Source organism: Acipenser ruthenus, chromosome 11 (assembly GCF_902713425.1).
Source record: "Acipenser ruthenus chromosome 11, fAciRut3.2 maternal haplotype, whole genome shotgun sequence".
Lineage (NCBI taxonomy): Eukaryota > Metazoa > Chordata > Actinopteri > Acipenseriformes > Acipenseridae > Acipenser > Acipenser ruthenus.
This window is the reverse complement of record NC_081199.1, coordinates 3,238,820-3,251,365: the sequence shown is the minus strand read 5'-3', so window position 1 is coordinate 3,251,365 and position 12,546 is coordinate 3,238,820. Positions and strand designations below refer to the sequence as shown.

At 40.7% G+C, this 12,546-nt stretch overlaps 2 protein-coding genes across 5 annotated transcripts in view; both read right to left on the bottom strand.

Moving 5' to 3' along the window:
- LOC131739365 (protein NipSnap homolog 1-like) overlaps positions 1 to 1,503 on the bottom strand; it is a 6,963-nt gene extending 5,460 nt beyond the window's left edge. Inside the window, exons 1-2 of one of the 2 annotated variants that reach the window (XM_059032903.1) lie at positions 1,254 to 1,503; positions 1 to 81 (exon numbers count right to left, since the gene is read on the bottom strand). The exon at positions 1 to 81 is cut by the window's left edge and continues 50 nt beyond it. In XM_059032903.1, the coding sequence (XP_058888886.1) occupies positions 1 to 81; positions 1,254 to 1,354 (182 nt within the window). In that variant the 5' untranslated portion in view covers positions 1,355 to 1,503. The remainder of the gene's footprint in view (positions 82 to 1,253) is intronic. The other variant, XM_059032904.1, reaches the window with a different exon arrangement.
- A 1,129-nt stretch (positions 1,504 to 2,632) lies between these two features.
- LOC117426209 (leucine-rich repeat-containing protein 74B-like) lies at positions 2,633 to 12,344 on the bottom strand. 3 transcript variants are annotated; one of them, XM_034925011.2, is made up of 14 exons: positions 11,935 to 12,344; positions 11,493 to 11,695; positions 11,005 to 11,194; positions 10,308 to 10,450; positions 9,796 to 9,928; positions 9,022 to 9,228; positions 7,679 to 7,788; positions 7,230 to 7,345; positions 6,638 to 6,716; positions 6,226 to 6,321; positions 5,942 to 6,058; positions 4,878 to 5,024; positions 4,143 to 4,228; positions 2,633 to 2,820 (listed from the first exon to the last, which is right to left on the bottom strand). In XM_034925011.2, exons 2-14 carry the CDS (start codon positions 11,655 to 11,657, stop codon positions 2,754 to 2,756), a joined length of 1,656 nt encoding a protein of 551 aa, XP_034780902.2. In that variant the 5' UTR covers positions 11,658 to 11,695; positions 11,935 to 12,344; the 3' UTR covers positions 2,633 to 2,753. The 3 variants fall into 3 exon arrangements, with proteins under 3 accessions (XP_034780902.2, XP_058888885.1, XP_034780901.2); XM_059032902.1 differs by having other exon boundaries at positions 2,633 to 3,858; positions 11,935 to 12,343; XM_034925010.2 differs by lacking the exon at positions 11,935 to 12,344 and adding an exon at positions 11,850 to 11,925.
- Positions 12,345 to 12,546: the final 202 nt, after the last annotated feature.

Genomic DNA, 12,546 nt, shown 5'->3' with positions numbered 1-12,546 from the left:
TGGGCATCTTTTCTGGGGTCCACCTTGTGCACAAACAGAGACTGGAGCCAGCCCTTCTTGCTCTCACTGGAACAACCTCTGCTGGCATCAGAAAACACAGTGCTGGTTTATCTTTGCAGTCAAAATAGAGATTTTTTTTAGCAGAACAACAAAACTGTATGTTGTATTGCAATGGACTTGACTTCAATACTTACAGTTATTGTGTCACTTTGATTGTGAAATACATTGTTCTCAGTATAGGCAAACTGGGTATGCAAAATAAATGAAATGCTTGCGTGTACAGTACAGACAAGATCACTACAGCACTGTGGAAGCGCCCATTCAAATCCGGTACGTTACGCTGTTTTCAGACTTTTACATCTTTTTTTATTGAATGGATCATATTTTCCAGTCTTTTACATTGTTTTTAATGTCATTTATCATATTTTTTTCCAGCATTAAGAAAATAGTATGCCAATATTTATCATTTGCAATACATTGGGTCTTTTTTTTTCAACTTTGCGATGTACTTCTCATTCTGTCTTGCTCGTTGTGAATTGTTTTTTTCTTTTTAAAGAAATTGATTGTCTGTTTCCAGTTTACGTTTGCAAAAAAATAATGTGTAAGTAATGGTAAATGTACCTCAGTTTGACACCCATGAGATCGCAATTCATTGCACCTGTACCAAAATTTGACAGCGTACCACTTTCATTGCGACAGTGTACCACTTTCTGACATTACACAGGTCATGTTTTGGTAGGTGGACCACATTCTGACAATGTACCACTTTCTAACACTAACGCATATGTGTTTCCATTACGTTAACAAACTTCTGTGTTTAAAAAAAAAATAAAAATAATAATGATAATAATAATAATAATAATAATAATAATAATAATAATAATAATAATAATAATAATAATAATAATAACATCTGAAAAAAGCAATCGATTAATCCGATTTGAATAACTACCAATCCTCACCAGAGAAAACCTTGCCATTCAGAACCACCGGCTCGTAGACTCTTGCAGCAACATTATTTTACGGTTTGCAGGCTCTAGTTTGTGTGTCTATTCTGAAAACCTGCAAACACCATATTGGTTTTGTCTTAAATGTAAGGGTCTGCATCACGCACCTCTGCACGTTTAGTTACAAAGTTGAACGGTAAGTATTGTAAGCAATAGATTAGATAATATTTAATATTTGTTCATTTCAAAATAGATTAAAAAAAATGCGCATGTATTGTTTCAGAATAAATTAGCCTACGTATTTACCTGCTGTAGATCGCTGATCCTAATCTATACCTGCACAGCAATAACTGCTGGGATTTCGATATCTTTAGAGACCACGTCGCCGCTGCCATCGTGCAGATCATAAACGAGAATCTTCCTTTTATTGTCTTTCTTTTTTATTTTTTGTCGAGCAGCGTTCCCTGTGTATTTTCAGACCGCCACTATATCCCTATGTTTAGTTCCTGCTCAAAGGTTACTCACGCTTTGGTGACGCGATCCTTGCAATAATAACAAGCGACAGCATGAGCTTTCTGCACAGCTAAGACTCCACGTCGTGCAGTATTGGTTATACCAAGGCATTCACTACTGCTGCTTAAAAACGCTATTAATGCACTTCAATAAGTTACAGGGTGTGAGCATGTTATTATGTAATCTACAGTCAGTTACTAGTATTACACAGGAAAAGTGCATCATTCATAAATAATTCTGTGTTAAAACACTTTCAAAGAGCCACACACACGCACGCACACTGACATACACAGACACACACACTTACAGGGTAACAGTTTATATTTTATTGGGTACTGTTAACAACCAACATTTTATCCATAATCAGTCTACAAAGGGTATTGATTCTAAATAACTGACGTTTATAATGTAAAACTATTCCACTTTCTTAAAACCAGCTACAGCTTTGTACACTCTTAATTAATTCAAACAGATGTATCTTTTTTTGGTAGGTGTCATACACAGTAAAAATGAGACAAGATTGCATATTTTTAACCAGTTGTTTGGGGTCTCATATTTAACCAGGACAACACTAGAACAATTCTAAATAAAACACAACGTAAATTTGATTTGGAGCTCCACTGCATGTTACACATAGAATAAAATAAAAAAATGACACAAAGCTCAATGTTACACACGCACACACAGCACACAGTGCACATGGGAGCGTTCTACAGATTACTGCTAATATACTACAGCAATGACAAAACATGTATACACAAGACAGGACAAAATGAATATACACACGTGTAATAAACTTCAAATGATAAAAACAGACTGCAGTTAGAAAAAGGATCCTCTTAGCACAACTAAATTATTATTATTATTTATTTCTTAGCAGACACCCTTATCCAGGGCGACTTACAATTGTTTCAAGATATCACATTATTTTTTACATACAATTACATTGTTTTTTACACATTATTTTTACATACAATTACCCATTTATACAGTTGGGTTTTTATTGGAGCAATCTAGGTAAAGTACCTTGCGCAAGGGTACAGCAGCAGTGTCCCCCCACCTGGGATTGAACCCACGACCCTCTAGTCAAAAGTCCAGAGCCCTAACCACTACTCCACCAATGCACAGTTACAGCACAGGTATGTTACCATTTGCACTGTGGCTTGCAGGGCCCTCATCAAAAAGCTAGCATGCATGACCATAAAGAATGTTGTGTTTTTATGAATAACATAAATCTTGATATTTGTTTCATGTTTATTAAACTTTATTTGATTCATTCAAATAACCCATGAGTTAAAACCTTGGGGCCAGTAAGTACCTGAGTGCAGTGTTGTTTCCTAAGCTCTTCTCAAACTCCTCTCTATTCACAGGAACAAGGAAAAGAATAAAATAACACATTCAGTGAGCTTGTCAGTGCTGATCCTGCTCGGCTTCCTGGCAACTCAGAATTAATGGACGAACAGGAGACACAGCGATTGGAAATTTCCTTCCAATCGTTGTGTTTTTCGAGTCACGTGACTGTGGGGTAAACCCAGGATTTCAGCAACCTGGGAATCCCACAGACAGGCACAGCATGACCCAGCTATTACCAGCTGCTCATACAAACCTGTTGATTTTTATAAGAACATCCGCTTCCTATAAATTATTTGTGTGGTTACTTCACATCCCATAATTTATGACGAGCCGTGAATAACACAGCATGCAAGGTAAGATTAATTACATGCCTTTGTGTAGCAAAGCACTGTAGGGTGAATCTACATACCAGGGCATGTTGCTAGCAATCTGAAAGTTAAATACAGGAATGACACTTTAGTGGCTGATGAAGCCAGCAGGCATGGCATGGCATGGAAAGCTGCACACTGCTGTGAGTTGATGAAAGTTAGTAAACAGATGTTTGTGACAGTTATATGACCAATGCATACAGTTATTAGTGAAGACACTGTACTAATTAAAAGAGAAATGTGTTCTTGGAAGCAATTCCCATTTGGAATAGTATTAGGTCCCAATACTGCCTGATTCAGTTCCACATTACACTAATGCCATGAGGTTACAGGTGCTGTAATACCTAACAGTGCCCTTGGTGATCCCCTGGATGGGACCCACCTCAGACACAGTGTTACCCGTGGAAGTGTCTCTCTGCTCCCCTCGCTTGTGCTGTGCATTAGCAGTGGAACTCTAGCTGGCCGTTGTGTAAAGGTGAAAATGAGATTAAAGCCGTGCAGGAAATGAAGACCATGCAGTTAACGAGCGGCAGCGTGATTTGATCTCTGCAGTGCCAGCAGGTTTCCAGCAGTGTTAATCTTCATGCAAAATGTGCGGGCAAGTCTTCAGTTACGTCTAGAGAGGAGCCGGGCACGCTGTGTATTGTTAGTCACTCATCAGTAATTTGTTAAGTTCACTGGAAGAAAAAAAGCAAAAAAATATATAAATACAGTATCAACTTCTTTATGGCAAACATCTCACTTATCACACTTAAAACCATATAAACATACCACACTTTGAACGCCATGCACATCTATTCACTCTCTAGGTTGGCACACATGTCTTTCTATCAGCTTTGATATGTAATACTGCGACGGTACACAGCAGTGCGCTTCGTGGGTATGTCAGGGTGCACTGATTCAGAGGTCTTTATTTCTACACCACAGCATAATGATGTACCTCAGCTTGTAACCACTGTACCTGAGATCAATCTCGCCATTCTTTTCCTTGTCCAGGGTATCCATTAGCTGCTGCAGTTCCCCCTTGGATAAAGGGATTCCAGCACCCTGTAACAACGGCAATAAAACTGAACACAAGCTTGTGTGCGAGAAGCAGGCAACCATTTTTCAGCTGTTCGAATGGAACTATAAAGCAATACGCGTAACGCTCTCTACCTTCCCCAGTCTCCTAATTTCAGTGTCACAGAACCCACTGCAGTGTTTACAAGAAACACATTACCTTTGCTGTATCCCGTGCTGTCCATATCGCTGCAATCTTTTTTTTCAACATATTCCTGATAGTTTTGATACTCACGCATCATGGGTAAACATACTGAGGAATTACTTTTTTTCAACTTTACTCAGGAACATTCGCCAGGAGAAAAAAAAAAAAATCTTCTAAACGTCGCAGTGTATCCAGTTCACGCTCCCTCCTGCAACAGTGCTGCCACTCTGATTGAAATGGGTGGAACGGAAAAGCAGCTCTGTTGCAGGGGGGAGCGTTATCTGGATACACCGTCATGTGGCTTTTTTTTTTTTTTCTTCTCCTGGCAAACACTCCCGAGTCCATGTTGAGAAATGCATTGGGCGGCTGGTTTACAAACAGCTTGTGCTTTGAGTGAAGGAACCACTGAGCTGCACTCACAGTGCCTGTGAGCAGACAGTCTCATCCCATAACTGTACACAACTCGCAGACAGGCCTGCCTGATTCACTGACCACAAGTCCTTGCTCAAACTCGCGCCGAGTGACCACTGCGCTCTTGTCCTTGTCCACACGTTCAAAGAAATCCACCAGATTCAAGCTGTTCTCCTTCATGTGCTGCTTCAGCTTGTATAAGGGGCCTGACAGCTGTGTGGGGGAGTGCTAGGTGAAAGAAACTCAGAATATCAGCTTTTGGTCAGAAACATAGTATTATTTATTATTATTATTATTATTATTATTTATTTCTTAGCAGACGCCCTTATCCAGGGCGACTTACAATGGTTACAAGATATCACATTATTTTTACATACAATTACCCATTTATACAGTTGGGTTTTTACTGGAGCAATCTAGGTAAAGTACCTTGCTCAAGGGTACAGCAGCAGTGTCCCCACCGGGGATTGATCCCACGAGCCTCCGGTCAAGAGTCCAGAGCCCTAACCACTGCTCCACACTGCTGCCCAGTGTGGAGTAGTGGTTAATTACAGATGCCATTGTAACAGTTTACCATTGTTTAACATGCTTTACATGTATTCCTGTTTTTTTTTTTTATCATGGATAGCCAGTGGTTTATCATGCTTTTACAATGCTTTGCTAAACTTTTTCTTGTATCATAAGTAACAGGCGATTCACTTTAGGAAACTACTTTTTCTTTATAGAATATCTTCTAAGTCTATCTGTCTAGCAGTAATAATGTTTTTTTTTAATTTTATTTTTTTATTAATTTGTGATATAATGCCATCTAGTGGCAGGGCTTAGAAAACACCGAGCATAGCTTCGGACCCAGCATTCTGTATTCATTGCTATGCAGTGCATGAAGTGTATACAGAGCACTTGGTCTTCAGGACTGACGTGTGTCTACTCACCCAGTACGGTTATAACTTTTAGTAAGACCATTCAAAAGATTTCCCCACAATGTAGTACATGTTTCAGGTAATGGAGGAACGGCTGTGCAAAAGAAAACAGCCCCAACGCTAATATCATACACAGTAGAGAGATGCTTTCATAGGACACGTGTGGTACAAACGATGACGCTTTTTGTGGGGTGGGAATTGGAAGCATCCAGTCAAACCACTTACTTTGGCTTTTGTTTTTCTGAACTCGTCTGTGTTGCCTCCGTGTATAACCTTCAGATGAGGGAACATCTCTTTGACTGAGGTGTGCAAGTCATCAAAGTCCTTGTTCACAGTGATGTCCTGAAAATGGGGTTTAGTTAAAGAGGTACCCTGCGTGTGAAACACACTTAATAAAGCTGATTCTGTGAGAGACAACCTAATTTGTATTAGGATTATGATTATATATCTGAGAGGTAGCAGTGGCTGCTTGCTGAGCATGCATTACATTTCAATAGGATACTACTTACAGAGAAATCCAAGAACTCAATAGCAGACTCTGGGTTTCCTTGCATGGATTTAATTATCCCATAACAACCAGCGCTCTGCATTGGATTTCGAGAGAACTGGATGAAAAAAAAGGGAAATTAGACAGTTAGTAAAAATAAAAACCTAAATAAAACAGCGTGACGATCTGAAGTCATCGATTTCTTTATTCAGTCAAACCAGCACAAGGAAGACGACTCCCCTGTCAAAGCCAGTTTATTGATTGACGGTGTTTTTCAATTCGTTTTTATTAGTATAAATCACTCAAATCAAACAGTGAAGTCGATATAGTTTATCAACATGTCTTATATTCATATTCTGAAATGAGTGCCGGTTGTACATTCTTTTTTAATTCACAGTAACATACAGGCATTCAAAACATCAACAACTACTTACATTCAAAGTCTTTAAGGTCTTATTTTCTTTAAGGCCCATGGCAAACCTCACAGCTCCCTCTGGTGGAATCCTGTTGTTACTGTTGAATTTAAAAATTAGAGACCCCGATAAAAACCTTTGTTTCAGAAACAGAACGAGCAGGAAGGACCAACTTAACGTTTGTCCTTTTGAGGGCCAAGTGTGGCCATGTGTATAAAGGAGGTGCTGCCTGGGAGGTAGCGACTCACATCAGCCTAGGACTGCAGGAGAGTGGATGTTTGTGTGCACTTTGTCCTGGGCACTGAGATAACGAACAGCCTGGGTTAAAGTTTGTGAAACTCTTGAACCCACAGCCAGTACATTTGTTTTTCTTGTGTTGTTGTTTGAAAAAGTACACCAGCCAATGCAGAACCAAACTCCTTGTGTTCGTCTGCCTGGTCATCGGACAAACTGTCACTGCAGGTAATTAGAATAAACTAAACCCACAATGATTTTACATATCGTAAAAGTTTACCCTGGTCAATTTGCAGACTCAAGTCTGCCATGCTACACTTTGCTATGCTTTTAGCACAGTTTAGTGCATTCTGAGGGCAAGCCAAGCAGCAGGAGTTACCTGACGTTGAGATGCTCAAGCACATTGTTCACTTTCAGAGCTTCTCCAAGGGCAGCAGCTCCAGTCTTTCCAAACCCATTGTATGACAAATCCACCGCTCGAAGGAATATGTTTGCCTAGTCCAAAAAAAAAAAAAAAAAAAAAGGCATGCATCACAAGGCAATGAATCTTGGCAGGAAGTAACTCTAGGTAATGGAGAGGAGAGAATGTGTGGCCTCTTGTGTCACGGAAGGGAGCTGTCATAGCATGTCTGTACCAGAACAGGTTTCATTGCTATGCATACTCACTTCCTCCCTTCATGGATTACTCATGGACATGCAAAAAAAAACAAACAGGTTTCTTCATGTGAAGCCAAGTTGTTGCAGTTAGAGCACATTTTCACACAACTGAGAGTGGGTGTGAGAGCGAATTACAGAGGATGAAAAACCATTCGGTATAAACAGTGGTACCCCAAGGCCTTTTGCTATAGGTATGGATCCCATTTCACGAAAGCAGTTCCAGCTCAGGTTGAGCTCCTTCATCCCAGTGTTTTCAGCAATGGCATTGCCCAAGACTTCCCCTGTAAACAGAAAAGACCCGTTAATACCGGTAGACAAGTTTACCGTGCCTCTGCTGTGCATTTACCACAGGTTACGATGGTTTTCATGAGCAATCTTTACCATGCCCCTCTGCGCTTCACTGTGTGTGTTCATGCTTCACCGTACCTTCAGCATGCTTTACCAAACTTGATTTGTTTTTTGTTTAATTTTGAAAAGGTACACTCAGAAAAACAGCAATCCCTTCAATTGTATAAACAGAGACATTTTTCATGATAACTTGCCCTCTATTCACAAAGCTGCCATCGGTCTAGACCAGGTCCATGTGTATTGTTATTCATGCACTGTTTTTTTTTGCGAGCTTTAGTTTATCTTTCATTTGAAAAAGTCAGCCAGCCAGTCATAATGATTTCCTTTAGACACAGGGCTTGCAGATTGCGTAGGTTCTCCTGCTCCACTGTGCATTAATGCAATGAGCAGTCACACAGACAGGATACGTGAAATTGAAAAGATCTCACACAAAAGAATAAGCCACAAACCACACCATGCAATACACCATCCACCAGGTGCTGGTAATAGAGCTGAATCATTAGATATGTATACACGTTCATCCATCAATCACTAAATGCAGCTGTGGACAGTTCATAGCATTGCATTGCTTTTCACATAATTGGGTTGCATTTTTCTATGACCTAAATACATGCTTGGGTCTGGTTCTTAAATGTAAACAGCTGAGCCACAGTTTGGTTAAAATAAACTTGTGACTTGCAGAACATATCCCCTAGGATCTGAAATGTCCATAAATAGAAAAGCCATTTAAGAAAGCTTGTACAATATAACCACAGTCCCATTACACGGCTGAAAAGTCTATTAAATTCCTGCTTCTCTGTGTGTTGCTTTACAACTCAGCAGTTACAAGCCAACGTTCACATTCTGACAACTGATATAGATGTTCAGAAGTTACATTCATTCAATTAAATAACAAAGCTATGCCACTTACATCCAACACCGTTTCATTCATTTCTAAAAATGCTGTATATTCTTTTTTTCCTTCTAAACGTTTCATAGTTGTTGAATGTTTCAGTGATTAACCATTAACAGCTTTAAAAGGGTTTTCAAACCTCTAACATATAAACGCAGTCTACCCTTCCAGACAGAGTAACTGGTTCAGGTAGTAAAGAGATCAAGAGGATTGCTCTGAAGGACCTGCAAGGTGACAGCTGTATGAAGACCCCACAGCAGCTGCCTGGCTGTACCTGCTCCCTCTCCCATCAGGTTGTGGCTCAAGTCTATGGACTGCACTTTGTGGTTGCTCATGAAAGCCTCAGCCAGGGGTGTGGCAGCATGGTCATCAAACTCATTCCCGCACAGGTTAATATTCACCAGGGTGACGTTCTCCTTCAGCATGGCGGAAATAGCCTGGGCACCTGCTAATCCCAGCTTGTTGTCTGACAAGTCGATTCCTGCAAATTGTGTAAAGCATATTGGAGGGTTAGCGTTTAGAAAATGACCAGGAGTGAAAAGGTTGTGCTGCTGTACTGCCCCCCTGAGGCTGACCTTAGAACTGCAAACCATCGAAGACACGGAGAAAGATTCTCGTCAAAACGTTGGTTGGGACCAACACTTCAGCACAGTTATTACATAAGTCGGGGATATTTGGAAAATCCTGTCCCTCTGTCTTTCCATACGGCACATTTACATTGCTGTGATGAAGCTTAGTTACAATATTCTTTACCATGAGGTATTGACAGTTTTAAAGTCTTGGGATATATGTATTTTTACATGTACAGACAATGGATGTAGGTCACAGGTTATTCATTTTTTTGTGAGACCTACAACTCTAATGTAATATTGAAAGCTTTGGTGGGTAATGTATGTTAGTAACATATATGTAGATGTTTTAATAATGAACACAGTACAGATGGAAAATAAATGCCTCAAAATAAAACACAGGGACCCCAATCACTGATTCCTTTCTACATGAACTGGAGCATCAGCTAACAAAAAGAAAAAGAGTCTGGTAAACAAACCTGTGATGTAGCAGTTCTCTTTCAGCATCTCTGCAATGGCCACTCCACCTCCTCCTTCAAGCCAATTATCACTCAGATTCAAGTTCAGAACGGAGGTATTGGTTACCAAGGGAACGGAAAGAGCTTTGGCACCCTGGAATGGGAAAAGAACAACAGAAAAACTGTTACCATTTACAGCTTTTTTGTGCATTTGGTGCAGAGAGGGCTTAACCCACACCAGCATATTGAAAGAGAAGCATGCAATGCAATGGTGGCAGTGTTACAAACCAGGACTTGCACGAGCACAGCAGCTTCGATCCGTTACGACTCATTAACCCTTTCAGTCCTGAACTACTGCTGTCGAATCTTAACACGATTACAGGAAGTAGACATACACCACACCAGAGTGGGACTGAGGAGTCCTGCGAGGTTCCAGCGGGATTTCCAACGCCATCTGTTAACATATGGCTTGACCTTGAGGTCTCGCCAGGACTGAAAGGGTTAAATTGCATGGAAAGATGATGAGACTGCACCTGTGGCCCCAGTCCATGATGCATCAGGTTGAGCTCTTGGTCATGCATGTGGCGCAGGAAGTATGACGCTGGAACCACGGCAAAGATTTTACAGGCTTCTTCATACAGCGTCTTTACTGTGGAATAGCGGGGCTGCTTTGCATCTTGAGCGGACATAAAAACGACAGGTTTGATTCAAACATCAGGACGCGTTAATCATCTATACCGGTGTACCCTCATAAGCTGGCCTGCTGGACACATGTGCCCCTGAGCACCCAAAGTGCAGCAGCCGGCATTCTCTCCAGGTAAACTTAGGGTGACCACATGGCTCCATGTTCACCTGGACAGTTTGGGACAGTTCAGGCTTTTCAACTCACATGGCAATTCATTCTGGTACCTTTTACCTGTCTCAGGTACCTTTCACTGGTCTCTATTCTTTAAGGCAGGACTACACTTACCAGAATGCATTGCAATGTAAGTTAACTGTTCCTGAACTGTCCTAATGAACATGGAATTCAAGATTCTAATTTTAAATGTTTGGGGGGGGCGATTGGGGGTGATTACAGTATTACCCTGATGTCTCCCCATAGATTTTGTACCAATAAATATGTCTCTAAACAATGTTTTTTTTTTTTTTATTTATAAAAATGTCCTATACAAACAAATGTAAACAAAGTAAAACAAGTCTGCCGGGTTCAGTCTGCTGCCGTTCTCATACCATCTATTTCCAGGTCGGTGTCCCATTCTTCTTCCTGGTTTGTAGCTTCCTCCTCGGAGCTCTCTCTCGTCCTGGCCCCCTGGGGGTCTTCCCCTTCCTGCTCAGCAGGTGAGTCCTCCTCTGCCTCTTCTTTCGGACCTGCGGACGCCCTCTCTGTTGGCGAATGGGCTTTGTCAGATCTGGAAACCGTCTAAAGAAAAAACGGACAGGTGTTAGCTAGGCTGGTTGTGAGCCTGTAAACACTTTACATTATTAATTAAAAAAAAACAATTCTAACTCCACAGTAGTAGACGGACACCATGTTTCTTACTGAATATCAGCATGTCATAAATAAAACACAAACAAAAAAATTCTCTTAGCATGCTGAAGCTTTACTAAACATGTGTAGGGCTTTGGTTTAACACATTTTGAAAACTACACTAAACTCTTCCACCCGTTCACAAAGCCGCTGAGCAGTCTGGAGGAGGGAACCCGCTTACAGGACGCACCTTGGTATCTGTGCTCCCTCGGCTAAACGCTTTCCGGGGTCTGCTTGCTATTCCTCCCAGCTGGTGGATCCCACTCTGTGAGCTCTCCTGCTCCAGCTCTGCCTCTCTCACCTCCTGCACTGAGGGCAATGCAGATTCTTTCAGCTGCTTCTTACTGATAACCATGGTGTCCAGAAAAACTCTGAAGAGCTTGCTGAGTAAAGCTGATAAAAAAAATATATAATAAAAATAAATTAAAAAGTTATCAACCTTGTGGGTTAATAACAGCCCTACAAACAATATACAAACAACTACTCAGTTAAAGGGCAAAAACACACTCTCTGTCAGTAAAGTAATGTCAAGTAATTGGATACTTACAGTTAGAAACACAAGCTGCAGGTACTTGACAACTTTACAGAAAGGAAATCTCTGCAGAAGTTAGCTCTCAAACTTGTCAACCTACCTTAACATTGGGGCAGAACCTCTGCTGAGGTGTGATTGGCACGGTTCCTGACGAATGGCAGAGCAGAATGCGGAGCAATGAACCGAAAGGCCTCCAATCTCAAGTGGAGGGTTGCGCAATGGCTATGTTCATGTTAGGATGTTTCAATCAGTTGCTAGGTTGCCATGGTGCTGTGGTAACGCTGCAGGTTTGCTCCCCAGAGACTTTTTGTTTTGTAAAATGTAGGCCTATTGATTTATTTTGATACGTTTATAGATTTATACTCACAGGAGGACTTGCAGGCTCTAATACGGCGGAATACAAACTAATTGACCTGCTTCTGTGTAAGGGTGCACCCGACGAGACGTCGCGGTTATTAATAATAATAATAATAATAATAATAATAATAATAATAATAAACTCAATATAAAAGTAGCAATACGTATGTAACACACTATGGCTAGTTAAACAAATTAGAAATTATACACCCGGGAGTGTGGTGAAATTAGCTAGCTTCTTAAAAAAAAAAAAAAAAAGATAATACTAAGAGTGAGAGGATGGCTATTTAAATCACCATTAAACTGCCTATATTTGACGCTTATATTTTTAATGGTTGAATTAGACTTATCAGTT

What these genes read in the sequence shown, in the direction of transcription:
- LOC117426209 (XM_034925011.2), bottom strand. Translation starts at nt 11,657, where the DNA reads ATGGTTATCAGTAAGAAGCAGCTGAAAGAATCTGCATTGCCCTCAGTG. An exon ending in CACCGACCTGGAAATAGATG is followed by an intron (nt 10,451 to 11,004) that starts GTATGAGAACGG and finishes TGTCCGCTCAAG; the next exon opens with ATGCAAAGCAGCCCCGCTAT. An exon ending in CTATAGCAAAAGGCCTTGGG is followed by an intron (nt 7,346 to 7,678) that starts GTACCACTGTTT and finishes TTTTTGGACTAG; the next exon opens with GCAAACATATTCCTTCGAGC.